This window comes from Aedes albopictus, chromosome 3, assembly GCF_035046485.1.
Source record: "Aedes albopictus strain Foshan chromosome 3, AalbF5, whole genome shotgun sequence".
NCBI lineage: Eukaryota > Metazoa > Arthropoda > Insecta > Diptera > Culicidae > Aedes > Aedes albopictus.
This window is the reverse complement of record NC_085138.1, coordinates 88,760,945-88,778,386: the sequence shown is the minus strand read 5'-3', so window position 1 is coordinate 88,778,386 and position 17,442 is coordinate 88,760,945. Positions and strand designations below refer to the sequence as shown.

Below are 17,442 nucleotides of genomic sequence, written 5' to 3'. Positions count from 1 at the left end.
AAGTATGATTGAATTATTATTAGACAAATTTTCTACTTATCAACATATGAAACAGGGGTTCACAACCGACTTGACTAGGCAAGACTACGGTACACTGTTGTGAGATCACGATCGAGGCTAGATCACTAACAGTAAGAAGAACATTGTTAAGGCTAGCGAGAAGGAAATGTTGATACCCACTTATCTATCTATTTTTAGGAATTTTATAATTTATCACACATCGTTGAATAAATTCATTGAATTTGGATCTAGTACCTCACCGCAATCGCAACAATTTATAAAATTCTGTTATCATGTCGCAGAAGTCGGAGAATTGTGCAGCGAAAGCAACTGGAACACCTGGTTTCGATGAGCTGCAAGGATATACAGACAACACCGCGGCAGAGATCATGACCGCCCACGCAAGTAGCGTTCCTTCCGTCGTTATATTATCCCCTCCTAGCCCGAGAAATCAGGTAAATGCTGTCGTTACCAATACTAATACATCCCGATCCGGACCTAACATAACAAACGTTGTCAATGTCGATAAGAGGAACGAAGGTGCCGCGACTATCGTCCGTAGAAATCCGTTACGCGAGGTTCGTAGAAATGTAGATCATCGTTGCCGGCTGTGTGAAAGGCGCGACAATGAAGAAATGGTGCAATGTGACGGCTGCGACAGGTGGTTCCACTTCGTGTGCGTTCACGTTACGGAGGACATCGCTAACGTCAGCTGGATCTGTCCAATCTGCAAGACCTCATCTTTCATTATCCCCCCCACCAGCACTAACAATCTGTTTGCCGATCAACGAAACCAAGTTCCACCCCCACCAACCAAACCGATATCGCAACGATCTAGGAGCAAGGCCAGTTCTCGAAGTGAAGCAAGAAGAATGAAGGAGTTGGAGATGAAAAAGCTTGAGGAAGAGTTGGAGTTAGAAAAGCGGTTTCTTGAGCGGAAGTACAAGCTGTTGAAGGAGATGGAGAGCGAAACATCATCAGTGACCGAGGAGGACGAAGAAGTCAAGCTGTCGAAGATCGAGGAGTGGTTAGCCAAGACGGAACGACATGGGGAAGCTGAAGATTCCGGGTTAGTGGCAGAAGCGGCAAACGAGCAAACGCCGAACAGATCGGCCAAGCTTGATGAGCACCAAGCTCAAAATGTCCAGCGGAATACAAACCCATCAATTCTTCGCGTCAACCAGGGTGACCAGCGTCTACCACACCAACGAATCCCGCAAAGTCTAACATTTGCCCCTACGCCAGCACCAAACTTGTCACACAACTGTCATTCGCAAGGCGTTCACTATTCCATCAACGCAAGATCGCAGTTTGTCCACGCTCAAGTTCAAAATGAACGTTACGAAACCGAAGTTCGTCCAGCACACTCCGTTTCGCTGGCAGCTGACCGTGAACCAAGGTTTTCATCATCGACGTTGCCGCGTACGCATTTCGGTCAATACTCTAGGGAGTACCAGGAAGATAATCAACATTCAAGGGTACCACAAGGGTATACGAACGTAGCGTCTATTCCAGCAATAAACCCTGGTAGAATAAACGAGTTTGCTCCAGGACAGCGATCAACACCGATAAGGACAGTTCAGCCGGAATCCGGCCAAGCTGCGTTCAACGAAGAAACCTTAGGCGTACTCAATCGTAGCCAGATTGCAGCCCGCCAAGCAGTGTCTAGAGATCTACCAGACTTCGATGGATCATTGGAGGAATGGCCTCTCTTCTACGCAACATTTCATTCGTCTACGCAGATGTGCGGATTCACTAACGAGGAGAATATGTTACGATTGCGAAAATGCCTGAAGGGCAAGGCATTGGAGGCGGTTAAGTGCGAGTTACTCCATCCTGCGAATGTAGCTGATGTAATGTCGACGTTGAAGATGCTCTATGGTCGACCGGATGCGATCGTGCAATCGATTATCAAGCGTATCAGACAGCTTCCTTCGCCAAACACGGAAAAGCTTGATACAATCGTAAATTTCGCGTTAACCGTGAAGAATATGGTTGCGATGATACGAGCTTGTGAAGTGAATGATTTTATCTTCAACGCCTCTCTTCGTTACGAGCTAGTGGAGCGTCTGCCTGCGTCGTTGAAGTTAGATTGGGCGAGGTTCACCCGCAATTACCCTGATCCTAACTTGGCAGTTTTCAGCACCTGGCTGTACACTATTGCGGAAGACGCAAGTACAGTAATGGCTACGCCTGGACAAGAAGCGCGAAGTAAAGTGGTCAAACGGGACGGTTTTCTGAACTTTCATTCAGAATCGGAGTCCTGTAGTGAAAAGCCAAGCGAGCCAGCCTGCAAGTTCACATCGGTTACAACGAATAACCCCGTCAAGGATGCGTGTGTGGTATGTAAAGGAGGCTGCCCTACGGTCGCAAAATGTAGCAGATTCGAAGAATTTAGTTATGATTCCAAGTGGGCAACAATAAAGGAATGTAAGCTATGTCGCAAATGTCTTCGAAGACACAATGGTTCTTGTAAGTTGCAGAGAAAGTGTGAAGTGAATGGATGCACGTTCTTGCACCATCCTTTGCTTCACAAACCTGAGAGCTTAAACCCTAAGCCGTATCCGACAAAGCAAACTAGCACTTCTCCAGAGCACAAAGATTCCGAGTCAAGTTGCAACGTTCACCAAGGGCAGTCAGCAGTATTGTTCCGTATACTGCCAGTCGTGTTGTATGGACCAAAGAAGATAGTGCGAACATACGCGTTCATTGATGACGGATCGGAGCTTACTCTCATTGAACAAAGTCTCGCGGACGAGCTAGGTATCGAAGGTCCGAAAAAATCCTTGTGCTTGAAATGGACCGGTGGAACACGTAAAATGGAAAATGAGTCGCAGCAAGTAAATCTACAGATCTCCGGCGTGGGCAACGAGGCAACGAAGTTCGAACTTTTGGGCATTAACACTCTATCGTCACTTCAGATCCGCCCACAGACGCTCATGCTCTCTGAGTTACAGAAGAAGTTCCCACATCTTGCAGGACTGCCACTTGAATCCTATCGTGATGTGAGCCCACGGCTCCTGATCGGTTTGGATTTCGCTAACCTTGGACATGGGAGTAACAGTCGAGAAGGAAAGTGGAACGAACCCATCGCAGTTAAAACTCGGTTAGGATGGATGGTTTATGGTAACTGCACTGGGAAAGAAGATACCATCGGATACACGAACTACCACAGCGTCCAAGTCTGCGAATGTAATCGTGAATACGATGACAACCTTCACAAAGCGATGAAATCATACTTTTCACTAGACAGTATGGGAATCATCAAACCGAACAAACCCGTACTCTCCCAAGAAGACCAACGGGCACAGATGTTGCTGGAATCCCTCACCCGACAAACAAACAATCGATACGAATCTGGCCTTCTGTGGAAATACGACCAGGTGCGGCTACCGGACAGTGAGCCAATGGCGCAAAGACGATGGAAATGTTTGGAACATCGATTAAACAAGGATCCAGCTCTTGCCGAAACACTCAAACAGAAAATCCAGGAGCACATAAGTAAGGGCTATATTAGAAAGCTGACTGAAGAAGAGATCCGTGCACAATACGAACGAGTTTGGTACCTTCCCATTTTTGTAGTCACGAACGCTAACAAACCGGGTAAGATACGCCTAGTTTGGGATGCTGCAGCCACCGCACACGGCGTCTCTTTAAATTCAGTCCTTCTGAAAGGTCCCGATCAACTATGTTCTCTTTTCTCTGTTCTGATCCGCTTCCGCGAGTACCGAGTGGCAGTATGTGGTGACATTAGAGAAATGTACCACCAGGTACAAATGCGGGACGAAGATCAGCAATGTCAACGCTTCCTGTGGAAAGACAGTAGTGAGACCATACCTAGCGTATTCGTAGTCCAGGTAATGACCTTCGGTGCTTGCTGTTCTCCAAGCATTGCGCAACACGTGAAAAACAGCAATGCAAAGCAGTTTGAGCAGGACCATCCAGAGGCAGTCGAGGCGATTATCAAGCGGCACTACGTGGATGATATGCTCGTCAGTACCGAAACTGAGGAAGAGGCTGTAAAACTAGCACAAGACGTAAAAGGGATTCACCAGAATGCAGGGTTCGAAATACGCAATTGGGTTTCAAATTCCAGTACAGTTCGAGCAGCGCTAGAAGGAGAAGCCACCGGAGAAAAGAACATGGACATCAGTGAAACGGACGCAGCAGAAAAGGTACTAGGCATGTGGTGGAATACCTCAACAGACCGCTTCACTTACAAAATGTCGGCCAGATACGACGAAAACCTGCTTTCTGGTAATCGCCGTCCAACCAAGCGACAGGTTCTACGAACCCTCATGATGGTTTTCGATCCCATGGGGTTTATTGCGCAAATCTTGATGTTTTTGAAAGTTCTCCTCCAAGAAATTTGGCGAACGCGAGTGGGATGGGATGATCCAATCGAAGATGCACAATTCGAGAAATGGCTAACATGGTTGGCTATTTTCCCAAAGATTGAGACCGTCGAAGTTCCACGTTGCTACCGTGTATTGACATCTGTGAAATCCACAGTCCAAATGCATACGTTCGTTGATGCAAGCGAAAGCGGATTTGCGGCGGTTGTTTACCTCCGTTTCCAAGAAGGCGATGTGATAGAATGCTCGTTAGTTGGAGCCAAAACCAGAGTGGCACCCCTGAAATTCCTATCAATTCCACGTTCCGAGTTACAAGCAGCTCTACTTGGCGTTCGTCTGTCTGATTCGATACTGAAGTCGCTTTCTATCAGCGTTAGCCAACGATATTTTTGGACGGATTCTAAAGACGTTCTCTGCTGGTTGGGATCCGATCATCGTCGTTACAGTCAGTTTGTGGCTTTCCGAGTGAGCGAAATTCTGGAATCAACAGAAATTACCGATTGGCGGTGGGTTTCGACTAAGCATAACGTAGCAGATGAAGGAACAAAATGGACACGACTTCCAGATTTGTCAACCGACAGTCGCTGGTTCCGGGGACCCGATTTTCTCTGGCAAGTCGAGGAAACTTGGCCCGTATCTCCATGTTTCAGAAAATCGACTGACGAAGAGCTTCGCCCTCATTTGCTTCTTCACGAAAAGATTAACGAGCCAGTCATCAGAATACAAGACTTCTCCAAGTGGACTCCCCTGCTTCGCCAAACCGCTCTCATCATTCGGTATCTGGATAACCTAAAGCGTTCAGCCAAAAAAGAGCACCGCAGTTGTGGCCCACTAACTCAACCAGAACTGGCTAAAGCAGAGAATTACTTGTTTCGCCAAGCACAGTCAGAAACATATGCCGATGAAATTGTCACATTGGCAATTCATCCGCGAACTTCGACGAAGCGAATCATCAGAAACAACCCGCTGTTTCGGAGTGCCTTTATCGATGAAAACGGAGTCGCACGTGTTCAAGGGCGAACTAAGGAGTGCGAGTTTGCCGCCCGTGATGCTGTTGAGCCCATTATTCTTCCCCGTCATCATCATATCACACGTTTAATCGTTGCCGATGCTCATGAGAGATTCAACCATCAGAATCATACGACAATCATCAACGAACTTTTACAACGTTACCGCATTCCTCGTATGAAGGCTACGTACCATGCTGTTCGACGAAACTGCCAGTACTGTAAAAACCTACAAGCAAAACCGCAACCACCAATGATGGCTGATCTTCCTCAGTCGCGCTTAGCAACCTTTAGTCGTCCATTCACCTATATGGGGGTGGATTATTTCGGGCCAATTTTGGTCTCCGTGGGCCGTCATTCTGAAAAACGGTGGGGGGTCATTGCAACTTGCCTAACCACTCGTGCCATCCACCTGCAAATCGCTCACACACTTTCAACGAACTCTTGTGTAATGGCGATCCGGAATGTTATGGCTAGGAGGGGAATTCCTGCCGTTATTTATAGCGACCGTGGTACCAACTTTCAAGCTACCAATAAGGAACTAAAGGCAGCAATTCAACAACTCGACCATGACAAACTAGCGAATGAGTTTACTTCCAGTCGAACTCAGTGGATCTTCATCCCACCCCTATCGCCACATATGGGTGGAGCCTGGGAACGGTTGATACGTACTGTTAAGCAGAACTTAGTTGCAATGCAGCTAAGCCGGTTACCTACCGATGAAGTACTACAGAACGCAATAGTGGAGGTCGAAAATATCGTTAACTCGCGTCCATTAACCGACATCCCACTCGATGATGATGATTCACCCGTGCTGACACCCAACCATTTTCTGCTGGGATCAGCAAACGGTGTTAGATCTTGGGTTCCATTCGACAATAGTCCGGTGGCGCTTAGGAATTCCTACACACAATCTCAAGCCATGGCCAACGTTTTCTGGAAACGGTGGATACGGGATTATCTTCCTATTCTCACGCGACGATCGAAGTGGTTTATTCCAACGAAGCCTATTGAAGTTGGAGACATCGTGATGATCGTAGATCATAAGCTGCCTCGTAACTGCTGGCCGAAGGCCAGAGTGATTTCTACACGCACTGCTCCCGATGGTCAGGTGCGTTCGGCCACCGTTCAAACAGCGTCCGGTGGAATCTACGAGCGTTCTGCGGTATCGTTAGCTGTACTCGACATAGGCGTTGGAAAGAATACGCATATGGATGGCCGTCTGCGTATTCCGGGGGGGAGTGTTAAGTGCGCCCAGTCAACAGCTGCTGAGTCGGCATCCCCCACATGAAGATACTCTGATGTGCACCACACCCAAACCCATTGGGAGGATCTTCAGTCGGAGCGAATGTAAATAATAACACCCAGAAGAAGAACGTGTCAAAAATTTGCAAATCATCATCGTTAGACTACCAACAAACCCAAGTAGATTTGATACGTTTTATTAGCTATTAAATTGATTAGCTATCAAAAGTTAGGTAAACAGTAAAACCCGGTAGTAATATCAGTTTCAGAGAGTAACTCACTAGTTTGTTCGCTTTACAGTGTGAAATGCGTTAAGCTAGGTAAGAGAAATGTGTTTTGAAGGAGATCATGAACTTATGTTGTTCTTGTGAATTTGCGATTAGGTAAATAGGAGTGAATTGGCTGAGAACCTTTCAGTAACCGTCGATCGTTTATTGCAATAGGGTAGCTGAAAGGTAAGAAAGTATGATTGAATTATTATTAGACAAATTTTCTACTTATCAACATATGAAACAGGGGTTCACAACCGACTTGACTAGGCAAGACTACGGTACACTGTTGTGAGATCACGATCGAGGCTAGATCACTAACAGTAAGAAGAACATTGTTAAGGCTAGCGAGAAGGAAATGTTGATACCCACTTATCTATCTATTTTTAGGAATTTTATAATTTATCACACATCGTTGAATAAATTCATTGAATTTGGATCTAGTACCTCACCGCAATCGCAACAGAAACCAAACAAACCCGACATCAACGAAACGGTGAGTCCCCTCGCTTCTCGTTCAGACTTTCGATTTTTTCACGCTCAATCATTCGTTCGTTTTCTCCCCTAAAATTTTCAAAACAAGAGCTGTATAATGGAACGCGGTGGTATGAGTGAGCTGCTTCAAGGTCATGATCAAAACAAACCAATCTATCTAGACATCGGTCGTAGTAGCTCGGTGTCCGTTATGTTTGCCACCAGCCAGCGCACGTAGCGGTACTTGTTTGCATGTTTCGTGCAGCACAACAGACGGTGTAGGTACACTCTAATTTAGGGTGAGACTGTTGACGAAGAGAGAGGGGGTGAAGCGTTGAGAGAAAATCTAATTTTAATTACTCTCATCGGGATGGTTTGTTTATAAATAAACAAGCGATCCACCAACTGACGTGCATGGGCCCGACTGACAGTAGTGCTTCATATGCGTTTTCACCGAAGTAGTTCGTTGGAACCTGTTGGAACTTGATGTATGCAGAGCCAGAGGCGCTCATAGTCATTTCTTCTTCTTGGGTGGCCATGGCTTCAGCAACAATATCAAGAATAACGCCACAATGCTGGCCTCCGAAGTGAGGAGGAGCCCACATGTGTGTTTACAAATGAACTAATGAGAATTTGATGAGACGGGTGTAGGACAGTCTCAATACGGATGAGGTTTGTGAATGCCTGCCCAACTAACAATCGCAAGCGGCAAACAAGCATGCATGCTGAATTGTTGCTTTATAAATGTAATGATTGGTGAACTAAAATTATGCTGTTGTATACATTACTGAAAATTTTTTTTTTTTCAATCAAGAACGTAGCCAATGTTCAACCTTTCTTATCGGTATTAATAATGATAATTTAAAACACTTTGCAAGCGTTTCATAAATTAAATCGATTTGCAGTAATTCCTCTGCAAAATAATTTAACAAGACCTTTTTCTGCTTCTTGTTAAGTTTATGTAAAAATTAGCACATGTATCTGTTTAATGTGGTTTTAACAAATCGAAAAAGTGCTTTCGTTTCATCATACTTCGACTCAGAGTACAGGATGAAAAGCACGTGTTTTTTTACTGAACAGCAGCTGAATTATTGTGTTGTTCAATTGTTAACCATAATGTTCTATGTTAATTCATCACTGTTGAATAGAAGTCGAAGTGTGATCATTATTAAACCACGGAAGGTTTATGTTTTGAATTGTGCGCTTCAATTCATCATCTTTAGGATGGCGCAGATAGGAAGACATGCGGTTAACCACCGACGGGTCTCGAGCTCGAATCTTGATTCAGGTAAATTTATGTGTAGTTAGTATTGGGGTCTCCAGTTAGCCTAGTGGATAAGACTATGGATCGCCAATCCGGAGACGGCGGGTTCGATTTCCGTTCCGGTTGGGAAAATGTTCTCGACTCCCTGGGCATAGTGTATCATTGTACTTGCCTCACAATATACAGAATCATGCAATGACAGGCAAAGAAAGCCCTTCAATAAATAACTGTGGAAGTGCTCAAAGAACACTATGTTGGAGCGAAGCAGGCCATGTCCTAGTTGGGACGTCAAGTCATAAAGAAGAAGAAGAAGAAGAAGAAGAAGAAGAAGAAGTAAATGTGTAGTTATCATTTCACAATAGCTGTTCCCAGTATAAGTGCCAATCATAAACTCTCAAGGAAATTGAAAATTTTGGCTTCTTATTTATTTTTTATATTTTTTTTATAATGCTGAATAACAGCTTTACTGTGTTCGTGGAGTTCGGTAGTCTTGAAGCAAGTCGATTTTTCGTAATTCTGGACAGCTCAAGCTAAATACAAGATATATTTATTAGTTCACGTATTTCCCAATCCACCACTACTTACAATTTAGTGTCCGAACGTGTATATCAACGAACAAATCTGTAGTTCTATTATCAAATTATTACGGTTTAAACAGCTTTTTAAATAAATTCAATAACTATTTTAGCAAAGTCGTGATCTCTGTTATTTTCACAATTTGACTGTGTTAATCGTCAATAAAGGTGACATTAACCTAATCGTTTCTCATTCGTTGACATTCGTTCGTTGTGACGTAAGTTTAGCTCTTCAACCGAGGGGCTTACTGGTAACATCCTCCCCCGCATGTCGCACTCGGTTACAGAAGTGCGTCATCCTCTGTGAAGCCACCATACTCCTGTTCTACATCCAATATCGCCAGTTTAGCGACAGCTCTTCTGAGGATCCCACTTGGTGTAGAAAAAAGTGTCTCCAATGATTCATCGTCGAGGGACTGCTGCATCCCAAATCAGGCAAACGTTGCCAGGTTTATTAGGATTTGTCACGACGTTCAATGGTAGGTACCACGTCCGCCGCAAGTCAAAGGTGTCAAACTCCTGTTTCGAGAGCTCATGGATGTACCCCTTTTTCTGAAATTCACCTATTTGTTTATGGACGGCTTCATATAACTCAGGATTCCTTTGTAGTCGTTTTCCCAAACAATTCAGACGTCGTTTCGCCATAGGCAAGCTGTCTGGTAACTCAACATAGTTGCTTTTCCATAAAAAATCCGTTTCAAATTTGCCGCAATCCATCCGGATGGTGGTATTCTTTAATATTTTCCTGGCGCGCTGCTCTTCGAGGTCTTCTTGGATCGGAGCCGCCGCTATACCAAGATAATCCAATGAGATGAACTGATGAACGTACTCGTGAAGGTCGTCTGATATTGTTAGCGTGCGGATATGCATTTGCCGATGTTGAAACTGGTGTTCCCCTCCAAAGCCACCATACACTGCCCAGCCGATGCGAGTCTTCGTTGCGATTGACTCTCGCATACGACCCTCCCGTAGCTTTAGCGTTGAGAGGAGATGCGCATTGTCGATTCCAATCAGTATTCCTGGGGTAGCTGACTGAAAGCTTTGAACCGGTAGTTTCTTCAAATATTGGAATTGTTCTGCCAGTTGCTCGAAATCCAATGACTGTTCTGGTAATCCTAGTCCGTCCACGGTATACGCTTCACCCACTTTAAATCGTTTGTTGCTTCCTAGTGCTGAAATTTCCATTTGAACCATCTGTGCGTTTGATATCTTTTTGTTGATCCCGCTTGTCCATTGAATGCACAATGATTCTGTTCGGCCTTCCAATCCCAGAGATTCAGCAATGGAATTTTCAATTAAAGTAACGGATGACCCGTCGTCGAGGAAGGCAAACGTATCAACCTTTCCGTATTTCCCATAGAGCGTCACAGGAAGGATTCGGAAAAGAACTGATGCAGTGGGTTTCCGATGGATGGTTACTGTGGCGTTGGTACCTCGCTCTGTATGCTTTGGATCCACGCTGGAGTCATAGTGAAGCAACCGATGATGCAGCTTCTGGCAGCCGTTGACTCCACATACTTCCCCTTTACACGGCCATCGCAAGTGTGGAGTTAAACACCGTCGACAAAGTCTGAACTCTTTAACCACGTTCCAACGGGCGTCCAAGCTGAGTTCCTTAAATTTTGAACACTGGGCTGCTTGATGACTTAGTGATTTACACGCAGGACACGGGTTCACTCCCTCAGTTTTTTCTCCCATTAAATCAGCCAAGTCGTCACCTTTTGCATTATACGATGCGCACTCAGGTTCCCCTCGTTCCATGGTCGTATGGGCATTTATGTACGCCTTCTCTTTGAGCTTTGGTCTGTCATCCTTTGTTGTCTTCTGATGAGCACTGGTCAGTGTGACGCTACTAGCGGCAGACGTAACACGGGACATGTAGGGGAACTGGGGGTAAGACGCCCACGTTAAGGAAGAGTCCAATTTTAACCACGAAACACTTTATAAAACACATTTTTTTGGCATTAACATGAAGCACCAACATGTTTCCTTCCAAATGGAAGAAACCATAAACCAGTTTTATGTTTTACTACTGAAAAATTCAAATTTGAAAAAAAGTTTGATTTTCAGAATTTTAGTTTTAATGCGGGGTAAAACGCGCCACTAGTCACAGCTAACGCCAGGATGCCAAATTGTGTACATGTACTTGCGCACCTGGTTTATTGTCAACTGTTATTGATCGTGAATGGTATACAGTCATTACATAGTTATGGATCACCTGTACTTATGGGTCAATTCCATGTAAACGTCATAGTGAGCTGTTTTATCAATAATTACTACAAAATGACTCATGGCAGTGTGATTAGTGAACTTATTTATAGTAAAAACGTGATGTTGCGTGGTTCCAACTTGTGTTCTATATAATTTGTGCCAGAATTTGGATCTAAATGGCTATTTTAGTGTAAATAACTAGGGGTGGGCATTTTACCCCACACATACCTCAGAAGTTTGGATCCTTGTAAAAAAGTTGCAAGGGTCAAATTCGATACTTTTTCCGATTGGTACACAAATAATGGGAGTGTGCAAAACAGTTTGTGGGGATAGCGAGAAAAAAATCTTTTAAATGATGTAAAAAAGTGCAAACATTTGTCAGGCTAAAATTACATCAAAAGTAACCAACATCTTTTTTCGAAGTTTTTGTACAATTTTTTTTAGTAAAAATATGTAAACTCAAATGTAAAGAAGCATTTTTATTCTTATCTTAGCGATTGCAATTGAACAAAGTACTGAAAATAACCTGGTTTGCCTAAAACAAGGGTGGCGCAACTTGCCCCCTATGGGCGTTATGGCCGCAGTTCCCCTATTCACTGAATACATCCAGATCAACTACTGGCAACTGCTGTTGATACAAGGCCCAGTTAAACTTAACATTAGCAGGTAACTTGTCGACTAGCTCTTGCAATAATGTAGGATTTGACAAGTGCCAGTTCAACCCAACAGCCTTAAGATGTGCACAAAGATTTTGCACAACTAGCCCAAAGGATATTAACGTTTCCAGACGTTCAGGTTTCGGCGGAGGAGTAGTCCGAACCTTCTCGATCATAATGTGAACGATTTGCTCTGGCCGTCCAAACAGGATCTGCAATGTGGACAATACCTGCGGAACCGTGGATGGATGTAGCAAGAAGCTGCTTACCGCCTCCTTGGCGGGTCCTTGCAAAGCTCGCTGAAGCCGCAGCAAATTTTCAGCTTCGGAGTAGCCACAGGCGCTAGTTGAGTTAATGTAGCTACTGAAGAACAGTGGCCAGTCAAGGGGATCACCGTTGAAAGTAGGCAATTCCCTTGATAAAACTTGTCTGGCAGCCAGTTGTTCAGGAGATGGGCAAAACACTTCTGAATGCCCCGGCAACCTCTGGCTTCCCACAGTTGTCGTCGCGGGAGGTATTGCCGGATGGTTTATTAAAGGTGGCAGGTAATGATCCAAATGTGGTGATGGAACATTATTTGAAATTGAGGATTTTGGGGGAAGGTGTTCATCGTTTCGATACCGAGGTATGGAGGCGTTTGTTTCATTTCGATAAGGTGACTTGGAACTTACCAGAGGCGGATCATTTCGAAACCCTGTAGTTCCACTGGAGTTTCCTAACTGAGGAGATGTCAGGTTCATTGGCGCTGACTGCTGTCGCTCCATGTGCGTGGTACTGCTAGGGCTAATCTCGACGGCACCGTCGAGCTGACGCTTCTGGCTAACCACCTGGAGTTGATCCGTCAGTCGTCTCTCTGCATCCTTCAGTCGGCGTATCTCCACATCACGTTGCTGCAATTCCTCGTGCCGCCGTAGTTCCATAGCTGTCTGCCGATCTGAGAATTCCTGCAGTTTCTTCTTTGTATCAGCTTCGTGTTTCCGAAATTTGTCTGTTTCAGAATCCTTCTGAAGTTGCAAACGTTTGATTTCATCCACCAGGTCCAATTCCCGTCTGCGTCGTGTGGCAATCTCGCATTGATGACGTTGTTCTAATTCGTTTGTCTTGCGCCGAAGGGCGGTGTCAACTTGCCACTGGCCAAAGGGTAATAGGACATTATTTGCAAGTTTTGGTAACGTGCCAGTGTATTTCACAGTTGGTTTTTGTTCTTCTAATAAATTTTGCAAAGAGTTGAGATTCACCAAATCGCTTTCACCGATCGTGATGCTACCGGTTGTTCGAGTTGGTGACAGCAAGTCTATTTCGATGGGATTCAATGGCTCAGCCTTTATGGGAAATGGATCTCTACTTGTGGTTTGCTCATTGCGGATAGGAGTAGAAGTGCATTGCTGGCCATGAGTGCCTACCGACTTTACTGGCGTATGATGAGTTGGCGTACATGGCTTCGACGTCTCTCCAACGTCGCCCGTACCAGGATCACTGGCCGATTTCGCCTGATTGTCGATCCAATCTTCAATACGTTTTTCAGTCGTGCGGGCAGAGTGATGGCTCCGGATGCTAACAATTTCATCCTCTTCGTCCTGCTGGTTAAGCAGATCACGTTTCCGCGCCAAGTACTGCTTGTCGCGCTCTATTTTCTCCATAGCGGCTCTCTCACTCATCAACCTTTCTCGATCTAACTGCTCCCGTCGTGTTTCCTCTTCCAATTTCCTCTCTTCCTCTAATAACGCCAGTTCACGGACTAATCGAGCTCTTCTTGTACTAGAGGTGCTAGACCGTCCACAGCTGGACGAGGGTGGAGGTGCAGAAGAACGTGGAACGCAAGATTCACAGGTAAACTGGTCTGAACATTCACTCCCTTTGGCGCAGTCAACGTGATAAAATTTTGAACAGGTTTGGCATTGTAAACTACGCTCCGCATCGATAGGCCGATTACAGACGACACAGTTGTGTTCCACACTACCAGCGGCTGCAGATTCTGACGTCATGAACCTAACCATTCGGATTGTTTGTGGAACATCGTTTTCTGCGCTGCGAACAATGCCTGTTATCGCACCTCGCATGTGTGGTTTGTACCGATAGGTTCACAAATGCCGGTGCCAATGTCATCATCTCGCCGCTGGCTCGCTGATGCCTTCGCCTTAGCTTTAGCTTGGGAGCGCGTCTTCCTCGTCATAATGAAGGCGTTCGATAAATTCTTGAGATTTTGTTCGTGGAGTTCGGTAGCCTTGAAGCAAGTCGATTTTTCGTAATTCTGGACAGCTCAAGCTAAATACAAGATATATTTATTAGTTCACGTATTTCCCAATCCACCACTACTTACAATTTAGTGTCCGAACGTGTATCTCAACGAACAAATCTGTAGTTCTATTATCAAATTATTACGGTTTAAACAGCTTTCCAAATAAATTCAATAACTATTTTAGCAAAGTCGTGATCTCTGTTATTTTCACAATTTGACTGTGTTAATCACCAATAAAGGTGACATTAACCTAATCGTTTCTCATTCGTTGACATTCGTTCGTTGTGACGTAAGTTTAGCTCTTCAACCGAGGGGCTTACTGGTAACAACTGTATAGTTGTAAAACGAATAGTTCAGTTGGTAGACAACACTATACTTTAACAATTCTCCAAATTTGTGTGAACAAACCAAAACAAAGGTTGTACCTGAAAATCATTCAAATGTTATTCAGCATCATGCTGAATTAATTCGTCATAAAGGTGCTTGTAAAATCAGTGATTGTTACTGTAAAATGAGTGATTGTTCCACACCACAACGATTCAGGATTGAAGACCTGCCTAAAAACTACGTAGCCTATTAGATGGAGAGCAGGGTGGCTGAAGTCTACGCTCTACAAATTTCAAAAATGTTGTATGAGCAAATGTCTACAAGGACAGCACTAACGGTGTCAACACCAACGTTGTCAAGGACAACATTAAGCGTTAAGTACGCCCTTCGAGTAATTACTTCAGCGTCACCTACATGAGGAGTTCATACAATTATTATTTCGAGAGTTTGTCCAGGAACTATCCCAGAAATAATCATAGCAATTTCTCTGTAGAATTGGGTTAGAATTCCTTCGAAAGCTGCTTGAGCATTAGATCTATAAAAATGATTAGTAGGGATTTAAAGAACTACGAACAATTATGATAGTCAAGTGATGAGTTCAAGGACAGTTATTGGGTCTCCAAGAACTCTTCGTAGAATCTACTAGCAGAACTATCGATCAATCGTGTTATTGCATTTTTCCATTGAAAACTTTCCTTGTTTCGCTAAATAAGACGACGTTTTCTTCCAGCGAAAGCTTATGCGATACAGCGAATCGCCAAATTTCACACTAACACAGCAAGAAATCTGTCAACAATAACTTACTACACATGCATTTTCAGCGAAATGCTCTATTTACATGACAACAACCCACTCCCACAGCTAGCGGATGATCGCCGTCAAATATCAGGATTGATTTCCAGCGATGGCTGTCATGATTCTTTGTCGCCGAATCTGGCGACGAGTCTTCGGCGCGAGAACCCAAAGGTGGGAATAAAATTTTGTGGTTTGCGCGCAATATTACGAATAAGGTTTATACTCGCTTTAGGCTCATCCATATAGGTTTTATCAATTTCAACCCTAAAACCCCTTTGATGAGATACCCTGAAGCTCTCTTCAAACGTCCTGAGACCCCTTGAAACGCATTGAGATAGACCCCCTAAAGAACACTGGAATTTTATCCTAAACTTTCCTGAAACCAGCTCGAATGCTATTAAACCTTCTTTAAACTCCCGGGTGCTTCTCCTACACGACCAGGAAGGATGGGGTGGATTGTGAAATTCGGATACTCAATGACACCTCTCTGAAACGCTTCTGAAACCCTCCTAAGACCTTAGTACGCTCCTAAAGACCCCTTAAATCCGCTGAAACGTCATGGAGTTGCTCTATAACCCCATTACATCTCCGGAAACTTCTTCTGTACCCCCAGGAACGTTCCTGAAACCACAGAGAACAGACCTTGAGGCTCGAACAAAACTTTTTTGAAACGTGTGTAAACAACGTATAAACGTGCTTTAACTAACCTATGACTACACAATGGCGTTATTCATCGTTTAAATGCACTAGTACTCAACGCGACACTAGCGCTCTAATGCCAAGAACGACAAATCCAAGAAACTCAAATGACAACATACCTACCACTGCGAGTGATGGGACTATAGCGCCGCGCAACGGGAGCATAACGGCATACTCTAATATGACCGTTGCAATGTTTTACACAAGAGGAGAGCAAAGATGAACGCCTCCCAAGCAACCAAAAGTTCGGATAAAATAGCATGTTTGGGCTTAATCAGCTATTCGAAGGTATATGAATAGCATTCTATTCAGCTCACTTTTTAAGTAATTAACCGAACTTCAGTTCACAAAAAGTACACTTGTGTCGCTGAAAGGAACACTATTCAGCTTAAAAATAAACTTCGAAAAAAATGAAAAAAAAATGTTTAGTGCTCAAAAGTAATTTATTATTAAGAACCATTAGTTCATGTGGAATCCAAATTGACTAATACCTTGAAATAATGTTTGATGTTTTTTACTTACTGAGATTTGAACTCGAGATCTCCTCGTTGAAAGTCGGTGCCTAACCACTACTCCATGTATGTGTTGTTATGCACTGTGGGATTTTACTCAATGTGCTGATATCATATAGTAGAGCTCAATCAGGTTCGCGTGTGAACTTTCCCTGAACTTGGAATAGTTTTTGAAGTCGAAAGTTCGAAAGAAGTTCACGTGGAACTTCTTGTGAACTTATGCAGTTTGACATTTTCAGTTTGTTGTGGTTCGCAGTGCAAAGCAATAAAGTGAGGCCAGTGTATCGACTTCAAGAAAAGATTATAAGTTTTCAGCTTGGTTTTCAGTGAATACGATTGCGTCGATTACCGGTGCGCTGCAGTGACAAGTGAGACGGGTGTGAAAACATCCAGCAAAGCTGGAAAATTTTTGTGCGCAGCCGAAAAACCCCCGGCGGCATCCTAGGGGAACAGTTTTCCGCTGCGGGGGCAGCCTTTGATCCACACAATACGGACCCTTTGCGTTGATTACAAGTAAGTACGTTCAAATATTATAGTGGAACAAAGTTTACTTGTGGAATTAACACAAGCTGTGGCTGCTGGGCTCGATTTCCGAGTGATTTAATTGAATGAGAACTTCTCCCCGGCCCCGCTGTCGCCGAAGTTCAAGTGAAGTTCACTTTTGGTACGGTTAATATTTATCCGAACTTTCAGTAGTAAGTTCAAAACAAGTTCGAAACAAGTTCGGAACGGATGATTTCAAGTTGATGGAATATGTTCAAATGAACTATATTTGAATTTTAAAGGCACGCAAAAGTTCAACATGAGTTCGGTT

At 44.1% G+C, this 17,442-nt stretch overlaps 1 protein-coding gene across 1 annotated transcript; it reads left to right on the top strand.

Annotated features, from left to right (window-relative positions):
* The first annotated feature begins 293 nt into the window (after positions 1-293).
* On the top strand, positions 294-6,653 carry LOC134290277 (uncharacterized). The gene has a single exon (XM_062857377.1). The coding sequence runs from the start codon at positions 294-296 to the stop codon at positions 6,651-6,653; it is 6,360 nt and encodes a 2,119-aa protein (XP_062713361.1).
* Positions 6,654-17,442: the final 10,789 nt, after the last annotated feature.

Bases quoted from the DNA above. Each gene is read 5' to 3' on its own strand.
- LOC134290277 (XM_062857377.1), top strand. From the start codon at position 294: ATGTCGCAGAAGTCGGAGAATTGTGCAGCGAAAGCAACTGGAACACCT.